At 43.4% G+C, this 24,714-nt stretch overlaps 1 protein-coding gene across 1 annotated transcript; it reads right to left on the reverse strand.

Moving 5' to 3' along the window:
• Positions 1–3,090: 3,090 nt before the first annotated feature.
• Positions 3,091–22,878, reverse strand: PEDS1 (plasmanylethanolamine desaturase 1). The gene is made up of 5 exons (XM_054391779.1): positions 22,608–22,878; positions 8,045–8,136; positions 6,327–6,471; positions 5,294–5,506; positions 3,091–3,212 (listed from the first exon to the last, which is right to left on the reverse strand). Exons 1-5 carry the CDS (start codon positions 22,876–22,878, stop codon positions 3,091–3,093), a joined length of 843 nt encoding a protein of 280 aa, XP_054247754.1.
• Positions 22,879–24,714: the final 1,836 nt, after the last annotated feature.

Below are 24,714 nucleotides of genomic sequence, written 5' to 3' on the forward strand. Positions count from 1 at the left end.
ACAGATAACTTGATCCATCAGAAAAATAAAACAAGGTGGAGAAGCTGTGAGACATCAGAAAACTCGGAAGTTTGAAATGTGGCAATGGGATCTTCAAACACCAGACCCCAGCCCATGAGCCTGTCCTGAGTACTAGCTTAATAAAAGGTCAAGCAGGATTTTAGGTACTTTGCAGCAATTTCCCTCAGTTTGCCACAGCGCAATGCTTCACCTTGTAGGTGAAGACCCCAAACAGCTCTGCTTGAAGGACCTCTACATCACCACAGACACATGTAAAAAAACACATCTCCTTCTGCTAGGTGCTCATGTTACTAGGAGCAGCTGGCTCATTGGAGAGCAGCTACAGACATGTTAGAGTGAAAGGCATGAAAGACCTTTTGAAGGTCCAGGGAGCAAGAGCCTGACCACATCTTTCTGTGGAGATGAGAGACTTGAATTAAATAGCTTTTAAAAGCCTTTAGATGAAGTGAAACGCAGGTCATCTCTGTGGAGTTCAAAAGGAGCACTTTATTCTGCTTTAGCTCTAATCTGTTCCTAATCACCTTAAGACAAATTTGTCTTAAGCCAGATTTACATCTGTTAAGAAGAATCTGTGTACCCGTTTGCTCCAGAACTGCCCTATTGACTTTACAGCAGTGGAACAGAGTGGAACAAACTGAAGACCAAAGAACAAGCCAATCCATACAGGTGTTCCTTAACCCTCCTCCAAGGTGTAGGAAGCTTTAAGATATGCTTCAATTACCAGCAAGGAGGGAAAGATCAAGGATTACAATGGCAGGACTTGCTCACAGGTCATGCCCCTTACCACAGCCTCATGACCAGTGACATGCACAGGGGACCCTGTGAGGTGCCAGTCATATCAGATGTGTTGTGTTGCCCCGAGCGAGAGCAGCCTCAGGAGTCACAACAGTATCACCATGTAAAAAGAGCATCCAGAGATTAACTGCTGTCCCAGTTTTTCATAATTAAGCAAGATTATCAAACCAGTCCCAGCAGCCACCAGTATCAGTAGCTCAGATGTGTTTCAGTAAGACTATAGATCAAGCGGCTGAGAGGATGGCACAGCCATTGCCTTTAACAGCTCTTTAAGTACAAATTCCAGTAATTTATGCCCTACACATCCCCTTGTTACATACACCGCACCACTGCTCTTCCTTTGACATTCCAAGCTGCAGTAAGAGAAAAGCTCTCAAAGGACTTGGTGTTTAAGGCTGTTTTTACACAGAAGCCCTGAGCATCCACCCAGTTCTGTACTGGCCATGGACAATGGTTTACTTTTACTTAATTCAAGCTGGAGCCAAGGGTGAGGGAAAGTGGGAGAGGGATGAGGGCAGGAGTGAAATAGTCTTTACTGTTAAAGCTACATGATGACCTGATATTGACTGTGACAAGTAGAACAGACAATTGATGTCATGATACAAAGTTCTTCAAGATAACCAAGTTACCAGTTGTGATTTTAACTTGCAGAACCCAACTGTCATGTCTGCATTCAGCAGTTTTAACCGAAAGGAAGTTGCCAAGTCCCAACCCTTTCAGAAGTTGTGGTCCATCATATCTGAAGTAGTTGAGAGCAAGGTCAGTCTACTCAAAAATACCGTACCCTGCTCTTCAGGAAAAGACAATCTGAACACAACTCAATTTGCAACTAGGAAAGGGAAAACAAGCTTAGATTTGACCGTTAGTAAGCTTTCACTTAGGAATTAAAAAAGGTCCAAATTACATTAACTTGATAAAGGGCCTGTTGGATGTTCTTAGGAGAACCTCTCCCTTCCCAATCCAGCAGAGTTACTGCTTAGCATCCAAAGCAGAATTACTTGCTCTTCCTGAAAGGGGTTGAACTCTGGCATAACACAGGGTCAAGCTCCTATACCACCAACCAACAACTCATCACTTCACCCTAATCAAGACTTAATGGACTGCAAGGTGTTCCCAGTGGCTGGAATAGCATAAGCCATTTTGCAACCAGTGATCACATTCTGGGACTAAGTGCTGACTAATGCATGAATAAAGAAAAGCAGCAAGACTTAACAAACATGATTAGTATTATCCAACTGCTTTGTTATAAATATATTATATACATTCAAACATCACATTAAAATATTATTCCATTACACCAGAAGAGATTAAGGCTTTATATTATTTACAGAAACAAGCAAGCACCTTAAAAAAAAAAAAAAAGAAGAAAGAACAAAACACCAGTCATTGACATTTCCCTTCTAACATTACAAGTTTGATACCTTGAGCTCTTGAATACAGCTATTTGCAATGTGCCCAATGCTAGAACTATTTTAAACATTTATTACCAGGGTTGGAAACACTTAATAGAAGACTCATCAGTGAGCACTCCATGTGAACAAACATGAGCATGTGTTGTACCGGGTGCCCTCCCTCTCCTCAGAGGCTTGTCAAGTTGAAGGCTTAAGCAGAAATGGTTTAACTCCATGTAGAGAGTAGAACAATTTTAAGGGAAACCGAAGACACTTGAGGATTCGTGGCCCACTGGTGGAGTGGGATTCTTGAAGTCTGTTCCACATGACATCAATTAGATTTAACATGATAGTGAAGACAGCTTTATCAATCACTAAGTGCATTGAACAGTGATGATTTTATAGGCTTCCTTTACTCTGACACACTGTTTCCATGCAGTGTATTTGGACTCAACCGTGAAGCAACAAACCCTTGTCACCCATTCTCCCTATAGGTCTTAGGCAACAAGCTATTTTTGAAGTGTTCAATAATGTTGATACAACACATGTTTACTACGCCACCATGTACCAATGGACTGACTGTTCTGCCTTCTGGCTTGCCCGAGAGCCTTGAGATACAGTGATGAAGTTTTTTCTAAGATGTAAGCAGACATGGCTAAACAAAAAGGTGCTCAGCAAGAGTGATCATCTTCATTTCAAGTATTGTTTTAAGAATTAGTTCTTTTCATTATAGTCTGTGTTAGCACTTTTTAGTTTGTGCTTTAGAGTCTGTTATTTCTTTGCAGATCTTGATTTTGGCTGATGGCTTTTTTTTTTTTTTTAAAAAAAAAAAACAACAAACAACATTGGCAACAAGTTAAGGATTGCAGAAGGCTGGCAAAAGTTATTTGATTTTCTGAGCCCATTTCATGTCATCTGCTCTTGGCTTCTCCCCAGTAACTGCTTGGATAATGTTCTCCAAACACCTCCAGAATCTTATTTTCTCTAATGGATAGTTCAGCCAACCTGAGTGCAAAGGGAAAGAAAAAAAAAAAGTTAGTTTGTCATAGCATCCAAAGTTCAGTGTCTTGCAGCGTGCATTTTAAAACATTCACTAAATTAAACAAGGCAAACATAAGGGGAGTTGAGAGGCAGACTACTTTATGGCCACTGCAAAGCCATCAGAAAAGGGACCACCAAGCTGAATGATTTGTGTTAGAACCAAGACATTTGTGTTAATAGTACCTTAGATTTAGTGCTGAACTTCGAGTAACTAAACAAAAATCCCAACCCAACAATTTCATCTATTTCCCACCTCCCCCCAACTTAATTTCCCCATCAAAGCCAGCTCAGCTTTCCCCTGTGCTTTGTGCTTCAATTTGGGCAGAAGAACAAGAAAGTAAATACACAAAACATGGCTCTGAAATCTCAAATACATTATCAACACCATGGTTACTAGAAAAAGTAATTTAAACAAATTTAAACTATCAAGATTTCTGTTTGGGACCCAAACACCACTAACAGAGGCTTCACAAACTAAAAGCTTTTTTTAATTTTTCTTTTCAAGCCTCATGTTTAGATAGTTACAACATCAGTTCTCATTTTAAGGTACTTAAATATATGATGCTCTCCCCGGGCAAAATTCAAATTTGCATAACTGATTGCTATCAAAAGCTGTGATGAGGAAATCTTGTTGCAGCACCATGCCGCACTGAACAGTAGCTGGCCTTGGACACTTCCTGGACTACAAAGGCAGCACCACTTGCAGCAGGCTCCCAAAGCTCAGCAACTCAGCCAGTGGAGCACTTCTGCTTCCCAATAATCAGGATGACTCTAACAGGTTAATATGGGACAGGTGTTTACTACTGTATGAGACAACAGCAATAAATGCAGTCATTTTCTGCAGGCAAAACAAGTTCAATGGATCTTTTCTAGTCCTGTTATCTGACACCTTCCCTGGCCATGACTCAGGAGCAGACCCTTTATGTACACAGGTCAGCTCTGAAACCAACTGTACTTTACAGACTTGGCTATGTGTTCTTAGGTCAAGTCACAACGAGTGCTTTACAATAACTAGTTCTATTTTACACAGTAAAGGCCTCCTTTAAATAGCTCATTGATTGCATACTTCTGTCCTCCCCCTCATTCTGCTCTAGAAAGAGGCAGCTTTGGGCTGCAAAAACACTTTTCTCCACTGGAAGATCCAAGTTTACATTCTACTGTGCTGTATTATGTCAGACTAGTGTGGTATGAACACTTAGAGTACAGAGTGAACAGAAGAACACATGAGTTTTTTTCCTTAATGAGATTAAAAATGCAACTACCCCAATACTGCCAATAGTGGCCAGGCTTAAACTTCCAGGACATAGTAGAACTGAAAAAAAAGCTCTTAGGGTGATTTTTGCCATCATCTGTCAAGTCAGCCTCCTTCATTGTTCCATGCTACCTGACATTCTTGCCATAGAACTAGATTCTGTGATTTGATTCTTGGCAGAGATTCCAAAACCAACACACAAAGTTTGTCAAGCCAAAGACAGAATGAAGAACCAGGGTGGTTTATCTCCAGCTGTCTGATGAACTTGTTAACTTATTCAGGATTGTGTAACTGGTGACTGAGTATGCCTACCTGTACAGCCCAAATAAGGTTTAATATAGATACAAGAGGAACCTAAAGCCAGTTTTCTGCACATCTGTCTACTCCTCTGCCCCAAATCAGAACAAATGCTTAAAATCCAGAAGCCTTGCTTTAGAAATAAGCATTGAAGGTAAGCTATACTTGCAGACGACAGGATCTTTTTAAGGAACAGCAGCCTTAAGACTTAATGATCAAAATCCATTACTAGCATGAGATTACCAAGCCATCATGCAATGGGATCTCAGTATCATTGGGATAGTCAGTCTGAAAGTTACGTTTTAGCCAATCACAAGTCTTCCCCCCACGTTTTTTATGCAGCAAAGCCAACTGTGCCTTTGCTAAGAGCTTGTGCAGCTAAGAGCACAGTTAACTGCCCCATGTCATTTAAAAGGCTGTCGCTAACTGACATCTTGCCAGGGGAATTGCACTAGCCTCCTGAAGAGAGCTTGCAGGATGAACAAGACAGCAGTACCAGTTGTAATGCAGAAGTAGGTCTCGTGTGGAGACACATGATGGATCCTGTGGTGCTTCCGTGGCAGGATAATGTGCCAGTCCTGTAGAAATATGACCCAGCGTGGGAGACCAAAGTACGTGTGGGACCACTTGTGAATCTGGTTTGTCATGGTTATAAAGATGATAAGGGCAAAGACATAACACTCCCAAGGACATGTTTCACACAATGCCTCTGCAAAACAAGATGTGGATCTTTAAATACCATTTATGAAAAGACAAATTTCTACTGAAAAAATATGTCCTGTCCAGACAGAGTTGCCTGGTGCTGCAGGAACTAACAAAGGCCTCAGAGAAGCTGCTTTGGCAGAAGTGGCACAAGCACCAGTGAGCCCCAAGCAATTCCAGAATGTCACAAGACAGGATGGTAAGTATCAGCATCTGCCAATAGAATGGTTCAGGCCAGAAGGGACCTCCAAAGGTCATCTAGTGCAACCTCCCTGCAGCCAGCAGGGACATTCCCAACTAGATCAAGTTGCCCAGGACCTCGTTGAGCCTCACCATGAATATCTCCAGGGAAGGGGCCTCAACTAACTTCCTGGGCAACCTGTTCCAGTGTTCTACCACCCTCATTGTGGGGAACTTCTTCCTGATAACCAATCTATGAAGAGCAAGCTAAATTCTGAGTTTACCATCTATAAAACTGAATTAATCTTTTAATTCTTCCACTTCTGGTTTCCAAATAAAGTGCTTGTACACAGAGATGAAGCTTTTTTGCTATATGCACACAGTTTGGTCACCCTTAGAAAGAGTATTTACTCTAACTTCTAATGTTTCCTTGCAAGAGTCTTCAGCCACAGATTTTCTGCTGAGCTAGGGGATCTAGCTGTCCCATCACAAGAAAATAAAAAATTCTCCTTCCCTCCTCCCAGCAGCATCATGCTTCTAACAGCTGTTATCTTAGTTACTGATTCCTCCTAGCTTCACAGACAAAATGTTCACTTAAATATCAATAAAAATGCTAAATCCACCTGAAGTCAAAAGTAGCAGCTTACCTGGGGGAAAAGAAACAAATTTGTATGCCATGTTTGCCAATGGGACCAGTGTCATAAAGCAGTTGTCTCCATTGGTCTCTATAAAATCATGTCTGGTGATTGCTGTGGGGTCAATATGATGTTCTCTAAAGGGTCTGATGAAGGCCTGGAAAAACCAAATGGATAAACAATGACACCATGGTTCAATAATGATCTAAGAAAGAAAAATACAAAACCCCTCAGAACCCCACATACATTCAAAGCTGATGACTGAGTCTATGAGTTCCATAGCACAGAATCCATGCAAGCAGGACTTGAACTTTTGTGATGACCACACTTCAGTTAATTTGATTTAGATTTGCAAAACAATCCCAGTTCCCAGACCCAAATCCAGGTTTTTTATTGCTTTAGTTTTATTGTTCCTAATTTTCACTTAGGACCTTCATTCTCTGGATCTCAAAACCAAAGCATCAGCATCCTATTTTCACAGGCAGAGTAAGCCTGTGAAATTCACAAATATAGGTCACTGCTAAGCAGCATCAGCCAAGAAAATGCTTAAAAAAAAATAATTCAGCTTAACATTGTGTGTGGGCTACAGAAGCCAGCACTGACAGACTAAATGGAAGTTAAATGACTAGACAAACCAATGTAAGTCAGACTGCAGAAAAGTCTTCTCTAGCAGTAGAAATCACACCTGAATACACAATCCCAAAGGAGACAGAGCAAACGTGATAGGTAAGATTGGAACAGCAAAACCAATATAGTTATCTGCTTCAAACACATGCATCATGTGTAGTCTATGCAGAGAGGTCCTGACCAGTCTGAACTCTTCTTTATTTAGTGCAGAACCTCCTACAGTGCCTTTTTTTTTAAAAAGCAAAACCAAAACAAAACCAAACCCCCCACACCACCACCAAAACCTCAAATCAAACAAAAACTAAACAAACCCTATGGTCCAGACATAGATTCAAGGACTACCAAGTCTACTGAAGGTGAACAAAAACCTAAACCAAACCATTATTTGCTGTTCTGGTCCATGTATTTCTGGATAATTACAAGGAATATCTTTTTTTTTTTTTTTAATAGCAATCCCTCTAACACCACACTGTAAGGAGTAAATAATGGTAGCTGTAAAAAAGTTTATTTTAAAAAATAGGTAATTGCTTATTATAGAAGTTAGTGTATCTTCCACTAAACATTTATAGCCAGAGATGTATAATACACCCCAATTCTAAATCTTCAGTCATCACCATTCTCATGCTACTACATGTAAAATAGGGGCCAGCAGCATTGAGAACCAGAAAGATTCTAACTGGAGTGTCTTCATATTTTACAAGCCAGCTTTTAGAGAGTTTAAATGCAGGAACAATTCTCCTTATCTCTGTGTTATTGGCCTTCTAGGAGATCTACAGCAGTCTAGCCAGGTTTCTATCCTTGTGGTGTCACAGGCTATTCCCACAGCACCTTGGGAAGGTTTGTGAACACTGGTATTGAAAACTCATGTGCAAACCCTTACCAAGGTGATAAAATGAAAGCGTCACCTTGCACCTAGGCCCACACGGCACTTCACCAGCAATTGAGTGTCCCTGAGTGGAGGTTACTGGTGGAGCAGCTGGGTACATTGGCAAGACTGCAAGATACATAGTTTATATACACTGCTCAACCCAGATGGGATCATTGGAAATGTTCCAGAAAAGTATTTCATCATTTTTTCAAGCTTAAAGATAAGAAACTCAAACCTTTCCAACTATGGGTAGCTCCACAGATCCCCAGGTATCTGCTCCCCAGTGAAATAATCCTGACAGAAAGTCAGCCGTAATAACTCCTGCAACTTGAATGAGAGAGAAACAGTTAGATACACACAAGCACTTTTACTGGTGTACTCATTTTATACTCAGTTGCAACCTTATTTGTTTGTTTATTTCTAGCTTGGGTATTTAGACTCTCATGAGATGTACCCAATCTGAAGAAACAAGGCCAGGCAACTAGGAAAAAAGTTAACAAGACACCATTTGATAGTTACAACTGTCATTAAACCCATCTGACAAACTTTCATCATTGCTGGAAAATACTAGTAAGTTAGAACTGAACCACTTAGACCTGTCTACCCTCTTCTTTAGTAGTGTTTAACAGGTTACTTGGCTGTAAAACAGCTGTTATATCTATCCAACAGATAATACTATCTGCAGACCCTTCCTCTTCTCCCTTGGTCACCTGTGTCCACAAACAAGCAGCACTGAACTCTGCTGACTGCCTACAGTTATAGAGCCACTCCTGGGTGCAGGAATACTATTTACAAAATAAGACTGGAACATCAAGCAACTCCAGGGCGGTGGCATCTGCAAAGCTGCAAGCAAGGCCCCAGAAACCAACTCATGATTACTTGTGAGGGACACAACGTGCCACTATCACAAGTGTACAAAGTTAGATTGTCACAGGGAGGGACAATGTTGCAGCAAGCGTAAAGATTCTTCTGTCTGCTAACCACAGTAACTTTAAATCTGTGGTCAAGTACCCATGATTTTTCAGTTCTTGCACATGAAGCCCTATTTTTGCCATCCTGTTCTGAATGATCTATGTATCCAAGTTCCTCACTGATCTGGACATTTAAGAGTAAAGACAGAGATGTTATCTGAGCAGCAGGGTGTTTTCCAGTTCACAACAGGCCTGTCAGATGCTGTTCAACAGGTACCTATTGCTCTTCACCTGCATAAGTCATCCAATTCCTAACTTCCCAACCTGTTAGTAATGAACTCTCCAACACAGTTTGGGACACTCTTGAGTTTTACTCTTTTGAGGAAGAAAATTCAGAGAAGATTGCCAAAGAAGTTCCTTTTTTTTTGTTTTTAACAGAAAGGCTGGGGGAACGTGGCACAAAGCACAGAAATATGGCTACAGCAACACAAAGAATGAGATACTGCCTTGGGGCCTCTATGCTCGAGGCAGTTAGTACTTTCAGATCCTGTCCTTTAAAGGGCAGAGGCACCCAGAGGTACTAGTTCAAGCCTGCACATCTTGCTCTGAGCAGGCTTCAAGAGGACATTAACTAGGTCTGGACGGAATCTAGATTTCCTGAACAATAAACCAGACTAAGAATCAGGATCCTTTTTCACCACAGAACTGTCCCTTCAGGTTAATAAAAATACTAGAAAGACCTTTCTGTTCATTTTTTCTGAGATGGATCCCCCAGGGATGATGTACATACATAGACATACACACACATATACACACATAGGCATACTTGGTGATTCTCCACAGTGCCAGCATTCAGGCTCTGGAAGGGGGAAGGCAGCACATACTTAGCTGCAGGTGTGGTTAGAAGAATTCAGCAGAAGCAGGGCCCAGATTTCAAAGCATCTATTGCACACTATGCAAACACAAAGTACCTGGGAACTGATAGCATATGAGCTCAGCACAAGGCCCTCAAAAATCACACACATGAAGTCCATGCCAATTAAAGCACTACAGACTGATCTTGCAGCCTACTGTTCAGTGAGTCCCAGTAACAGAAATACAAAGATTATGTGTTCAAAACATGTTTGAAACCAACTCAGTTAGCCATTCCCTACTCTCATTTGGTGCTCTGAGCACGGGGCACAGTCACTTATTATCATGGCTAGTAGTTCTCAGAGAAGCCTGAGTCCATGCAAACCACAGCAGCAGTCACAGAGCCAGGTCAGAGTGGTTGAAATATAGTGCTTTAGTTTTCCCCACTGATATTTACAAAGCTCAGGTTGTTTACAGAGGTTGTCCACTGCAACATAGTCTTTGCATCAGAAACAGCAGTGAGCTGCAAAACCAGCGGTGATACAGCAAATTTATTTTTTGCTCTGCTTGCCTTGTCAGCTCTTCTTCAGATGTCTGTGAAGCTAGAATTCCTGGCTTTCTCCTCCATGAGCCAACATTTGTTTTCTATGTGTCTGAAGACTTCCTTCAAGCACAGCCTCCTGTCTACAGCAGAGGCTGTTTGTGACAGGCAGATATCCCTCTGCTTGCTAAGATGTCAGGCAAAACAACTCTAACACACTTGTAATCCACCTCAAAAGTTAGAATTGCTCTTCATCTTGCTTTGACTCCAAAGCATCTTGTTACTCCTTCCTCTCTCACAGAAACTTAAAAGCAATCTGAGATACATCAGGAAACATATTTCCCCACAAATCACACAACTTTTATTTACCTTGGTCAAGATCTGGACTTTGCTTGATTTCCCTACTCCAGCTGGGATGCTTAGGTCAGCAGCCTTGAGAGTCCAGTTTAATAAAGTTCTTGTAACATTAGCAGGATTGCTGAAAAGCAGTTCATTTTTAGAACATAAAAAGAGAAGCAGGTTGTTCTCCTACTATTGATCAAAAGCTATTCACCTTCAGGGCACAGCAGTTACCTGCAGTGCATACAGCACAGCATAATTCAGATGCACCTCTTCCTGTGGTTCCCTTTTGCTGAGCTGATCCCTCACCTCTGCAGTTCTTTCATTTTCAAAATGGGAGAAGAAAGAAAAAAAAAAAAAGAAGGAATAGCGTGGCACTTACTACCCCAAAAGTCTTTACTTTCATATTGTATATCTATCCCCACTGCTGAAACCATTCTCTAGTTTGCCCAGACGCTGAAATACAGCAGGAGACACTTCATCCTTTATGTATCACCTGATTGTCCTAAAGACAACTTCTTTGTACATGCAGGAAATTCTGTGCACTTGGTTTTGTTTCAGAGCACACATTTAAGCTGCAGTGAGACAGGGTGGAGCACAATAGCTTTTAGATCTGCACCTAGCTGCTGAAAGAGCAAGCGGCCTCGATTCCGGGGGAGAGGGGGGAGGGGAAGATATCCAAACACTTTGCTTTGCAACAAGTAAAATACCATTCTTGCTGAGGTAATGGGCCGATTAACCCACATCGCCTCCAGCACTCTGCATCACCAGAGCCTGAAATAACAGCAGGAAGAACAACAAAGAGGGAGGCAAAATACTGACAGTTCAATGGATACTTCCCATGTTACTTTGATGTCAGCTGGTAGAAAGCTAAGAGGAAAGAATGAAGGGTGCCTGAAGCAGTGCATTATACTAAAGCAATCTGAAAAACCCTAACTAGCAGAAATTGTATTTTAGCCTTTCTGCAGAAGGGCTTACTGGCTCTTCAGCAGTTGTGTATGACAAGTTGCAATAAGAGCAAAAACTGTTATATCTATATATATAACTGTTATATATACATATATAACAAAGGTTATATGTGACTAGCATTGTAACACTGTTTGCATCCTGTCTCCAGTCAGAAGGCACATCAGACAGCAATGAACTGACCTAAATACTCTCATATACCTGGCACTGTCCTTAAATGCAGAACACCAAGGCACAGGTGTTTAGCTACTTCTCTAAGATGCTCTGTCATCAAGGTTGGGAGGGTGAGATAAGACTGACAGCCCTGAACATGAATAGAGAGTTAATCATGAAGTCAGAAAAAGCAGAATATATGAAGTGCAAACACTGGATTTAGACCCTCATCAGAAGCAGGATCAGCAAAGCATTAGAGCAATACTGCTCTGAACACACTGGCCTTCTTGCAGCTCACTGAGTGGTAGGATGGAAGATCAGCCCATCCATGGCTTTTATCTGAAGAGGAAGTGAGTACTCAGAAAACACAGAAGGAGGGGAAGGCAGCACAGCAGTGAAGAACTGCAGAACTTGCTCAAAACGTCGGGATTTCTTTGTTTTGAAAGCAGACTGCTGAATCAGGAGAAAAGAAAAAGGCCTAGCATCCGGGCAGACCAAAGGTGTACAAATGAACTTCAACCAGCAGCAGAAGTTTTAAAACAAGATGACACATGACTGACACACATTTGCTAGAATGGCTGTTCTTCAGCTGCCTGTACTTGTGATCCTTCACACAGGCACACCTACAGGCACAGCAGCACCCTCAGACACCACCAAGTAAGGGAGTCAGGGAACAAGCTGGAACATGACCAGTGACATTCAAACAGCCAAGTCACCTACCAGGAAGTGAGATTGGCCCCAACATATAATCGACACAAGATGGCTTTGCTCCCACTCATGTTCTGTTCAGAAACCAGATCATATGTAGGGGCTTGTATCACAGAAAAGCCCCAGCTCCTCCTCTTCCTTTCTTAAATACCAAATGGAGACTTTGCAACCTCAACGAAGGGCTTTGCTTGTGAGTCACACACCACTTCCCGCAGCCCGGCTGCTCCCAGGCGTGAACAGCAGGAAGCCAAATGAGAGCAGGATATTTGAGGTACAAGGTGTTAAAGAGAGAAAAACTATTTTGCATGTTTGCAACACAATGTCATACTGACTGAAATTTTACAGAGCCACCTGTAAGCCTGGCTTTGCATAGATATAATTGTCAAACTGTAACCCAGAGCCTTACAGCAGAGTATACAAAGTTTAACATTTACGGTGAAAATTCCGAGTCTCCAGAGAGGAGAGGAAACAAAGAAAAAAAAAACAGTAAAAGATTTTATTATTAAATAACTCGGTGGTATTGTGTAATATCCCTGAGAAGTGCAGTCACTTTCAAACAGAGACTGTAGGAACTAGTTGAATGTTGCAGCACCAAGGAGTCAGGGCAGTGGCTAATTCCAAAACAGAAAAAACATTGTTTGGTAGAAATCAGTATCCTAAAGTAACAGTTTGTTACTTACTTGCTTCAAAACATCTTAGCCATCTGCATTCCACACTCCACAGCTTTCAGTAGAGGGAAGGCAGTGGTTTGATACTATGGCCATTTACAGCTAAGAAAATAACCCTTGAATGTTTCAAAAAGTATAAAGTGTAGCAGCTCAAAAGCAAAAAAGAAAGGTTAATTATTTCAGCTACATAGAGGTGAGAAACACCCAGGAAGAACTGGACCTGGCAGCACAAGTAACAGCTTAACTATGAAAGCAAAGGGCCTGGATATCATATGTAGTATGATTATTATATAGAGTAATTATATGATATTATAATGCCATGTCTACAACATATGCACTCCAGAGATGGGAAAGTCTATTGTAAGTCACACAAGCTTATTCTGCATGATCAGCATGCTGCTCAGATCAGACACCTCCAGCCTTCCCTGCTATGGGAATTCTGTGTAATCACTGCCTCAGAACAGGGCACACCTCTGCCTCACCTCCAGCTGTGACTGACCTGAATACCAGCCTCAGGGCTGAAACCAGGAGCTGGCAACACTGCCAGAAGGTACCAGCAAAGGGAGATCCCCAAGGAATCAGGGTACTGTCTCCCCTGGAGCTGAACAGCAGCGGGTCCTAAAGCAAATATTCATTTATCAAAAGCAGAACTTGGCTGAGAATCACTACCTGATAACCTTAATGATAGGGACAACCAAATTGTATTTCTGTATCTTTAACCTTGGTCTGTTAGCACAAAGTAACCTATTCCTACTATTTCTCCAGCTGATGGAATGCTTGTGAAGCACCCATCACATGTAAATGACAAAATCCTCACAACTCTACCTAGGTCTCAGGCTCTTAAACAAAAGTACCAGTGTGTGTTCTTTTTCCCCCCCCCAGAAACACATTACTAGAAAAGCAATTAACCCATCCCAGAAGAAAGTGATTAAAAGAACAGAGAACAAAGGATTCTAAATGAAAACCAAGAACAAACTTTCTCTCATTATAATAATAATAATAATTTAAAAATCCAATACTTTCATTAGTATGGCTAATCAAACTAAGCCTCCAGCTTCATCCATTTAAAACACTACCAGGAATGGAGCAGGGTGAGCTCAGCTCTCAGGAGCACTGACCAGCTGTGCATGCAGACTGGCATCCAGAGGAGACCCAATACCCAAACATTGCCTGGTGTGGGGTATAAGCAGCCATGACACTGGTTTTGTTCAAGCTCTGCACTCTGCAAAGCTGATTACTCTGTCACCACTTGCTATAAGTCGCTCCATCAAGGCAAAATCCCAATATGTGTCTGTGTTTTGAAGTGCAAGAGGCACTGTTCTGAGTGAATCGGGGCCACTGAGACCTATAGTTCTTAAATCCCTCAGCCAAAGTCCCCTGCAACTTTAAGAGAGCCCCCGACAACTCAGCAAGCACACAGAGGTTTCTTTGTCCCAGTCCCTGCTGCTGACAAAGAGCAATAGCACGTCCAATAGCATGTCTGCTGTCCACACAAGGGGGAAGGCACAGATGGTGACTTGTCACCAGCTGCCCTTCACTAGCAGGGTAAGCACTCTGGGGCAGGGAGGCCTCATCTGCCCCCATCAGGGGATAGCCTTCATCCACCCTGCTCAGGAACAGCTGCTAGCACGCCTGAGATAGTTGATCCTCTAACCCAGGTTACATGAAGAACCAGTAACTGGTGTCAACATCACCTGCCTAAGTGCAAAGGAGCAACTGCACTCCATAAATCCATGTTGAAGACCAACAGCCTCCAGGATCCTTTGGTGCTGGAAAGGCCTGGAGCTCCCAAGTTAATCTAACTGCTACAGAATAGCTCAACAGAAGACATAACACAAATTGGGTTAGTGCAATACAATTTTACTGGTTCCATACAAAGTGCAACAAAGCACACCTATTTAATCCCAACTCGTGGAGTCACCACAGATGATATATACAGTTTAGGATGGAAAACACAGAGTTACCTACAGCTAAGAAGTAACTCAGTTACTTCAGTTGGGCTATGTTAGGAGGTGACAATCGTCTGGCTTATTTGGACCAACACAAAAAAGAAAAAAAAAAAAAGGACAATCTTTCTTTGTTAACTGAGGCTTCCCTGGTTAAAAAAAAAATTAAAATAATTTTAGAAAAAAAATCCTTGAAATTACAAGTGAAAATTCACTTTAATGTACAAAGTAAATGCAGAGTAAAGTGACATTGCTACAGTTCTGTCTCTGAGTGGAAAGCAGTAGGCCTCTGAAGTGGCTGACCCACATGCAGAGCAGACCATTTCCTAAAGCGCTGGTGGTCTCTAGAGGGCTTTTACTCCAGTGTGTGCCAGAGCTTCCCTACATAGTACAGACTCACCATTTGGCTCTGCAATGCAGCTAAGCACGGGCAGCTCTGCAGAGCTACTCAAGCTTGAAACAAAAATGGTTTGGGCCTTGATCAGAAGGAGTTTCTATTTTAAGAGCAAACTAAGTGATTTCTTTCTGCACACTCCTGCTGGCGAAACCACATCTGCAATAATGAAACATGTACCTCAAATAAGTTTAAAGAAATTAGTTCCCCATCCCTCAAGTCAGCAATGATTAATTTTATCTTGGGTTGTGTCACAAGATGTTTCTCAAGATATCTGCCCTCCCATACAGCAGTGCTTATGAATATAAACAGGTTATAACACAAACTTCATTTTTTTAAAGGCAGCAATAAACAATCTCTCTTAAGAACAAACATGGCTGCAGATTAAAAATCAAATGTCAGAAACAAGTCAATCGGTTTGAAAAAAGTTTCAAAACCCTTTACAAAGACAAGAGGAAGAAGGGGAAATTAAAACCAGAATCCATGTTTTAACCTGCCAAACTTTTATCTAGATGCTATTAATATACCAGCTACATATACACAACTCCTGTATATTGAATGATATGCTGGATGCCACAAACTCACCTCAAGGTGTAAGAGCTTTCAAGCCTCATCTTGCATGTTCTGGTGAGGCTTTTCTGCTTTTCACACAAGTTAAATCTACACCAGCCTTGTCCCTGGCACTAGTGAGTGTCTCCTACAGGGGCAGAGGTTGCTCTGGTTCTGCAGGACTGGTGTCCTGGTTCAGCTACAGCTAAAAAAGCAAGGGGTATTAAGCCTCTGTCACACCCAGTCTTCCTAACCAAGGCTTCCCTGAAGTTAAGAATGCAAATAATAAAAAAACCACACAAACAAAACCAGGCTCAAATCTGTGTAACTGTCATCTTACACAAAGAGGAAGACTGTCATAGCTTCTTAGCAACTGATGATATTCAGAAAAGGGCATGACTGGATTTAGGACAGAAAGAACATCAACAGAATAAATCCATTGTCTGCTTTCTCTCTATTATTTTATTTTTATTGATACTGGGGGGTCAGGGGTGGGAGGGGGCAGAGGGAGGAGGGAAGTGTCCTCTCTCTTCTAAACCAGTCTGGAAGACAACAAACTCACATACCTCTTCCTTTCTGGGAAGATCATCTTTAGTCAGCAGGAAACAGCCCAGTTCAAAAGCTACTCTAAAACAATGCCATAAAGTTCTGGCCTCACACTTCTTCCCTCACTCCACAGCCAGAGTACCCTGCCCATGGGTGATTCAGCACAGTAAATGACAGCCTACCACCTGAGTTCACCTCTAGCAGACTGCCTGCTCACACCACACAAGGAAGTAAGGGCTTTTGGACTCCCAGCATGAGGAGGATCAGATCCTTTTTGTCCTAGGAATTTAGAGATCAAGATATTTACAGCATTATCAAAGGTTATGTGTGCCCTCAAAGGCATGAAAAGAGCAGTCTTAAATTATAGGATTTATGATTGGTGAAATGATGCAGAAGACACAAACTACTTCCTATTCCTTAAAAGAAAAAACATATTTATAACAAGACTACACAGGGGGTCCCAACCAGCCCATTGGATCACTGAGCACTTTCAGATTTCCAAAGACCTGAACTGGATCTAGGCAATGTCTTTATTAGCATAACTGCTATTTTGTGATCTCAGCTCAAAGGTCAAGATTCCGATTTAAGCTTGAGGAAAGTTCTCAGTGGGAATACATCTGATGATGGCTATGACTCAGTATTCCCTATCTTATCCACTGTATTGCATGTAGCACTTAGTAACCAGGACACGTATGGAGATGAGCGTCACAAAACTTAATAAAAGCTAAACATCACTGTGAATTATAGACAACATTCAGACTTTGCCTGGAGAAATAATGTATTGAAGGAAGACAGCAAAACAAGAAAGCATGCAGCACTTACTTTATTGCACTCATTTTTGTACACACTATCAGTTATTTCCACACTACTTTATTTGCACAGAATCCAGATTCTGCCACTGTAATCATTCACTACTACTTAAATAATATTATCAGTGAATTAGCTGCTTTATCAGTTAAACTGGTAACCAGGATATCAGAGAACTCAAGTTTTTATCAATATTATCTCTGAGATGAAAGCCAGTTGCAAACAGAGTGCACTACAGATTAACTATTATTACTGATTCTCTTGTCTGTTTGTCCTCATCATGATGGAACAGTTCTCATGCCACATTCTTCTCTATTACTTCCAACACCTCCACCTCATCAGCTGAGAGTGGGCATGATTAAATTAGGCCAAATGAATGGGTAGGACTCATAGTGGAAGGACATGGATTCCCTCTTAGCCCAAACACAAAGCAAGTAACCTTTAATTCAGCCCATGAAAACAGGCATCAGGAATGACCACTTCTCAGCTTCAACAAACATTTGTAGCACCAATCATGTATCACCGTTTGAATCTGGTGTTGTGTGGGGTTTGGCATTTTTGGTGTGTGTTTCTGTTTTTTTTTAAAAAATCATTAACAATATATAACAGTGATTATGGACAAGTGCCATTCTCTTCTAAAAGATACAACACCTCAGAGTTTATGGGGAAGTTACTTCTACTATAAAGCACAGAAGCTTTACCCCTCTAATGAATGGCACCATTTGTTTCCCTGTCAGGTAACAAGGCTATTGATATAAAAGTATGCAAACATTTATACCCACCCATCATGAGAACACTCAGCATGCATCACAAGCACAGCAGAAGACCAGTGAAGTGCTTACTGTTCTCTCCTCTCCTTCATCCCGTGCTAGAAGTTTATGAGCTTTGGCTAGGAGAGGTGTGCACTGCAGCTGACTCCCAATTTCTATATGCAATCCTGTTCCCTTCCTCACGTCCCCTCCTTATATAGCTACAAGTTACCTGTGCCACCCAAATAATGCCAACAGACACACTGCTTCAGCTGCCCCTGCTCCACTGCCCTCCCTTCTCTTCTGCCTGTCCTCAATAAAGTTTCTGTACGACAGCATTTCAACACTGCTCTGATAACACAAAGCTCATGTCAACACTGACACTCCTTGCTCCGAGTCTTAAGCAACATTCAAGTTGTTCACAGGTTTAGATTTCCAATGGTGCAATGAACACTGGGGAGTCACTTTTCACACCCAGCTTGTTCTAAGTTTTTCCTTTAGCTAATTCCATGCAGTTCCCAATTCTATCGGTAAAGCTGTACAGCATCAAACTAGAACCCTTTAGCAGTTGTTCTTCTCACTCAGTGAGAGGGTGAAATGATCAACTCATGTTGCACTAGACCAGCTAGCTCTGTACTGCCAGAGTCAGCACCTAAACACCTCTTACACGCCTAAGCCAAAGACATGAAGCAGAGCTTGCTTGCCTACACTTCCAATCAAACCAAGTAATAAGAGAAGAAGAGTGACAGTTATTACCACAAGAAAGTTACAACTTTTGTTATACTGCTGGGGAAAAAAAAAAAGTAATCATTTAGAATAAAAGCCAAACTTCATATCCTGACATAAAAGCATAATCCACCAAAATACTTGGTTTTAGTTATCAGTCCCCAGAAACCAAGGCAGTGTGATGTCTGAAATACCTTTAATGAGATCTCTCTAGCGCTTTTGTTTTCTTAAATGTTCTTGCAAACATTTTTGCTAATCCATGTTCTTCATTTCCAATTCTGACAGTCCTGGCAGCTCTCAATAGTCCTTACACTTGCAATGGCTATGTAAGAACACCAAACCTAATCAGCTACATTAAAAACTTCACCTTTGAGATAGTGAGAAGCCACTGAAAGACAGAAAGCAAGAACTAGTTTTGCAGATGGTCTCAGCTTCAAAGGCACTACATTGGGCACACACAAACATCCTCTGCCTTTCCAACAGCCAGTCCAAGCCTAAAAGCTCACACATTTGTCTGCAGCATTACAAGAGAAACAGCTCCTACTTACATATCCCCACAATAACAGAGGGCGTGTGTTCCAGTCGTAAGTAGAAGAGAAGATTGTAAAAATTGAAACAGATCAGAGAGAAGCATAAGATGACAGAGATCCATTCTTGTAGTCTCTTTCCTGTTGGAAAAAAATGAAAAAATTGGTTTACTTTTATCTGAGAGGACATTTTGATGTCCAAAATGGACAGACTATTCTACCGCCTGGATGATTTGCTCCATCTGAGAGGGAACTGAAACAGAAACTTTTTTTTATCCACAGGAGGTGGGCATATTTTGTTACATGACATTACTCATCCATGGGCCACTACTAACTCCTTCCCTCAGCCCTTGCCCAAATAACAGGGACAAATCAGACATCATCTCACATTGTCCTAGTTTCCTGCTCCCTGTGGCTGCTGGCATAATGTTCCCCTGCATCACATCTTTTTTCAAATTTGTATTTCATTCAGTACTCAGTGCTGCTGCTGTGTCTGGATCTGGGAAGAAGTTTCCAGCCTCAGATGTCCTGTGTTTAAATCACCTTATGATCTGTAAGACTTCAAAACTCAGAGCTTGCAAACAAAGTTGCTGTGCTAACAAGAAAAAGCAACATCCTGTATTTTGGTGGCCATAGCACTGCTTTCCTCACATTGCAGGTACACTTTTTCAGCTTGCCTACTTAACTCCTGCAGTCTTGTCTTTGCCTCCCTGCTTCCAGGCAGAAGGCTACAACCTCTCAGCCATTCTGACATACGAAGCAAAGAGAAAGAACCAACACAAATTCTCTCATACCTTTACAGAAGCCTACCTTATTGCCTATAAAAAAGGAGCAGACACATAAAAGTATAGAAACACTTTGCATATTCAGATTGGCAGCAGAAAGCTTCTGCCTGTTCATCACTGCTAGACCTTCACAAGGCACTGATGCTGACAGCAAGGGAACGCTCAATCCGAGACCTGTATGGATTAAGGGATCAGAACCAGAATTTTAATGCCTAAATCCAGGAAGGAGATCTGAGCTGCCACCTTGACCCAGAAGGCCCTGGCTGTAGTTAGTTCTTCCCATGCTCAGAACAGACAGTCTTTACCTATATTAGGGGCCAGTCAGAATAACTGTCTCTTGCTCAGGGCTGCCCAGAGCAGTTAACCCCACAGTCCACTCCCTCCTGCAGCCTTACACGCTTTGCACTGCTCAAGTCTGAGGCAAAGCAATGTGCAGGGGAACAATCACTAAGGACTACATGTGAGCTGCATGTCCTCTCTCAGGAGTAGAGGCATACTCACATGTTTGGCATGTGTTCAGGACAAGAGCTTCTTTCCTACTCCACTATGCTGACCTGATCAAATTTCTTCTTCTAAATGCTAAATCAAGGCCACCTTCTCAACTATACCAAGCAATGAAAACAAAACTAGGAACATCAAAGAAGGATCAGTATTTTCTCCCATACACCCACAATTTTAAAGAAGCATAAAGAAAGACTTTTACAGTGCAGAGTTTTGTTCTAGAAGGTCTTAAGTATATACATGAACATCCTCTGCAGCTGCTGAGGAGAGAATCATAAAATTAAATTAAGACACAAGAACAGACATATTTCAAGACAGCATCAGGTCACAATGTGGTAAATTCTATAAAGAGATCCCTGGAGTGATGAAAGTAAGAGTTAATTAACACTCACTTCCTTCAAAAAGAAAACTACTCCCTGATTAGAGCAGCTAAGTGGGGAGATCCTCACGGAACAATTAGCTAACTTCAGGAAACACAAGCCTCCTTACTAGCAAGTCCCATGAGATCAGTCTAAGCAAACACCACTGTACCCTGAATGCAGGGATACCCACATGACTGTCTGGGGATACCCGAGTCCAGAAACACAGTCGCAGCTCTGGATAGACCGGGAAGGCAGAGCAGTTGATGGAGCAAAGTCATCATCAACAATTCGCGTTCAAAGAGCACTCAAATTTAAGAGTATGTCCTGAATGAAGGAATAAGGTAACACAGAGCCACAAAGTATGCACTTAGAGAAGTCATGGAAGTACTCCAGAGTCATGCTAACTATGCATACGATATGCAAGCCTTACTCTTAAGAATTCGGTAGTTCAACATCATGTACTTCCACCATAACACATACTCTGACATTGTTTATGCAAGTTATGCAATGCCAGAAAAAAAATATGCAAGTTTAATATATTATCACAGCTCACTGCTGAGAGATACCACTATGCACATACTACATCACAGACTTCCCAGGAACTTTGATCTACAGCTAAAGATAAGGGTAGCAACTTGTTTGGAGAGGAAAATCTTTTCTTTATGAGCAAGAGCAGAGCATAACAGTAAAGCCACTGATTGCTGATAGCGGTTTCCTATGCCACGTAAAGCACAGTGCCCAGTCATTGCCTGGGTCCAAACTGTGTATCTAGACCAGTTGGAAGAGGTCACGCACCACCTTCTCTCAAGGCATGGAAGATGTGATCAGTACAAACTGAAACGGGCAGACTTGCTCTGAACAGTCTAGAAAACTGACAAACTAATGAATGCCATTGTTTTCTTATCGTTACTTGCTCTGTGCAAGTAAGAACCCCTGCTTTGCCAGTAACTGCCTTGAATGTGCAAGCCAAGCTGTTCCGCTGACCTGCCAGGAACTGCTAGATGCTGAAAAGGTGTCTTCCCTTTCTCAATCCTTCACCGGTGAATGGATTCGCTAGGAAAGGCAAAAACACCTAGCACTACTCTCACTGTCAGCTGACATCAAATGACATACTTTGTCATAAGGAGTTTGCAGTTATTATCATTCTGTTGTCACTTCACTGAGCTCTGACTAACTGCAAGCTTCAGGAAGACAAGGCCAAAACTAAATTCAAACCTCCCTCTGCCCCTTCCTGGGGTGCAAGGACTGAGCATCTTTGAAGAGTTCACTGAATAAATACTCGAAGTGACAGCTTCTGTTGTTACCTTGCTTAGCAACCAAATCTGCTCTGGGATGGAAAGGTTCACTTCTTGTTTGCTTATTTCTAAAGGAAAGAGTACTCACTGTGGACAACTTCCAGCTGGAAAACCTCCGCCCCAACAGCAAAGCTCATTTCTCAGACTTCTTTAAGCAGCCGCACTCACTAGCTCAGATCAGGCCGCGAGGAGGGCGGGCAGCAGCCGGCCGTAGGGCCGCCAGCATGCGGCATCCCACCGCCGACAGCCCTGGGCCGACTCACCCAGCCCTAGCAGGGCCTGAACCGGCAAGGCCCAGCCAGGTCCCCATACCCCACTCCTCCTGGGCTCCCTGGCCTCCGAGCACCCTTCAGAGGGGAGCCAAACCAAAGGGGAGTCATCCCCCAGAGGTGGCCGGCCCCCAGCGCCCGAGGGGAACCACCCACCCTCCTGCCCGGCCGCCCCCGCGGGGCGCTGCCCGCCGCCGCCCGCACCTGGGGAATAGAGCTCGGCCAGCTCACGGGCCCCGGCGTGCTGCGCGCCCCACCGCCGGCTGCCGCCCTCGAGCTCTTCCGCGGCCTCTGCCTGCGGCCCCGCCGCCACCGCCCGGCTCGGGACGCTCTCGGCGGCGGTGCCGCCGCTCGCCATGGCCCGGCCCCGCAGCCGCGGTGGCTCCTCCTCCTCCTCCAAGCCGGCGGGCGGCGGCGAGTGGCACCCAGGCCCCGCCGAGGTGCCCGGCGGCAGCGCTGCGGCCCGCGGCAGCATCGGGAAATGGGGCCGCGCCGCGGCGCTGCGGTAGCGGAGGGGGAGCGGCGGGCGCGGTTAGCCACGCTCTAGCACCGCCTCCTGCATATCGCCGGCGCCGCCGCGCAGCCGCCGGGCCAATGGACAGCGCCGCCCGACGCGGAGGAGCCAATGGCGAGGCGACAGGGTCGGCGGTCACATCTGGAGGCTCCGCGCCCCGCCCCGCGGGCCGCAGCTGGCGGCGGGAGCGGGCGGAGGCGCCGGCGGGGCCGGGCCGGTGGAACGAGCGCAGGGTGGGAAGGTCCCGGCAGTGTCTCCCCGCTCTGCTCCTCCGGCTGGTGCCTCGCGCGCCTCCTGGCGGCGCTCCTGCCCGCGCACGGTGCCACCGGCTGTCATCGGGTGCTGCCGGAGCCGTCAGGCGTGCGGTATTAGTGAGCCTTCGGGAGGCACCTGCGCTTGCCGCGACACGTAATCGCGGCCACTCGTTAGGTGATCCCGCCCGTGCTCCTTAGCCAGCGGGGTCTCAGCCTGCACCGAGGCACTCTCTGCTCCCAAATATACACGGGAAAAGCCCCAGCAGCAGGAGGTACTGCACCATACTATAGAAAACATCGTGTCTGCAACAGAGTCGTTTGAAGATCAAATAAAATAGCACTCAAATAAGGAATGTGGAAATAATTCCATCGATTTCACTTAAACATTAAAACTGATCTGTTTGCAGAGGGTGGACACTAACACAGGTATCTAATCCACAGGTGTGAAAAACACACCGTGTATAAAATGCTTCTCTCTGTCACAACAGCTGGGGCAAAGTGACAGCAAAGCACAGGCCAGTATCGGCTGGGCCCCACAGCTGTACCCGCCCTAACAGCTCTGGACCACCACGTCACCCCTCCAGTGGGTCAGTGCTGACCCTCTTCCTGCAGGATGAGACAAAGGGGCTGCCTGTTGGGTTTCCTCCAGAGCTGGAAAAGAAACACTGGTTGCATCAAATCACCTGGGAACTGCCCAAAACTTGATCACATTGATGGTTAAGGACTGCTCTGTGCGGTCATGTCATGACATTGCCACACTGCTGAAGCTGGCTAAAGCCCTGCTAGGTGCCTCTCAGGGACTGCCTGTCCTGCTGTTAGGGGATCACAAGTTAATTAACAAGGAACTGAAATCACATGCTCAAATTAGCAGTTCCTACAGAAAGAATGGCTCAGAAATTCCCTAAGTCCTGATCAAGAGTTATGTGTATATATACATCTAGATATCAAAAATTCTGGAAACTATAAATGATGGTTTGTTGCTGACACAGAAGGTATTTACCTGAGGGATTTTTCTGTTTTTCATTTATTAGGTAATAGGCCAATTAAAAGATGTTATCTTGGGGTGCCTCAGTTTGTTGGACCAGGCAGTGTTTAGGCTGAGAGATGGGAATGTTCTGTCAATGTTTCCATCACACTTTTGTGAGGTTAGGCTGCTCTGACACTAAGGGTTTTGCTACAGTTCTCTTAGGGTCACAGTGACAATGATAACATCAATACAGAGGGGATGTAAATGTGAGTGAATTAATGTCAGTTCAGTGGAGTATGGCACCCTTAGATGCTTTGTGATATGTGACTATACATCCTAATTATGAGTGTGTAAATTACAGGAAAGATATAAATGGTTTTAATTAAGGTACAGTTCTTGGGAGTGTTTCCATCTGTTCCTAATCTTGTTTTGCCAAGGCAAAAGGACTGTGAGTATGGACTGTGAGTATGAAGACAAGGCAGCACATTGCTGGCAACATGTGGCTTTGGATGGGTTATCAAATTATCTTGGAAAACATTTATTAGTTTTGCCCTGGCATCAGCTGCAATAAAGCTG

The sequence above is a fragment of the Indicator indicator genome, chromosome 24 (assembly GCF_027791375.1).
Source record: "Indicator indicator isolate 239-I01 chromosome 24, UM_Iind_1.1, whole genome shotgun sequence".
NCBI lineage: Eukaryota > Metazoa > Chordata > Aves > Piciformes > Indicatoridae > Indicator > Indicator indicator.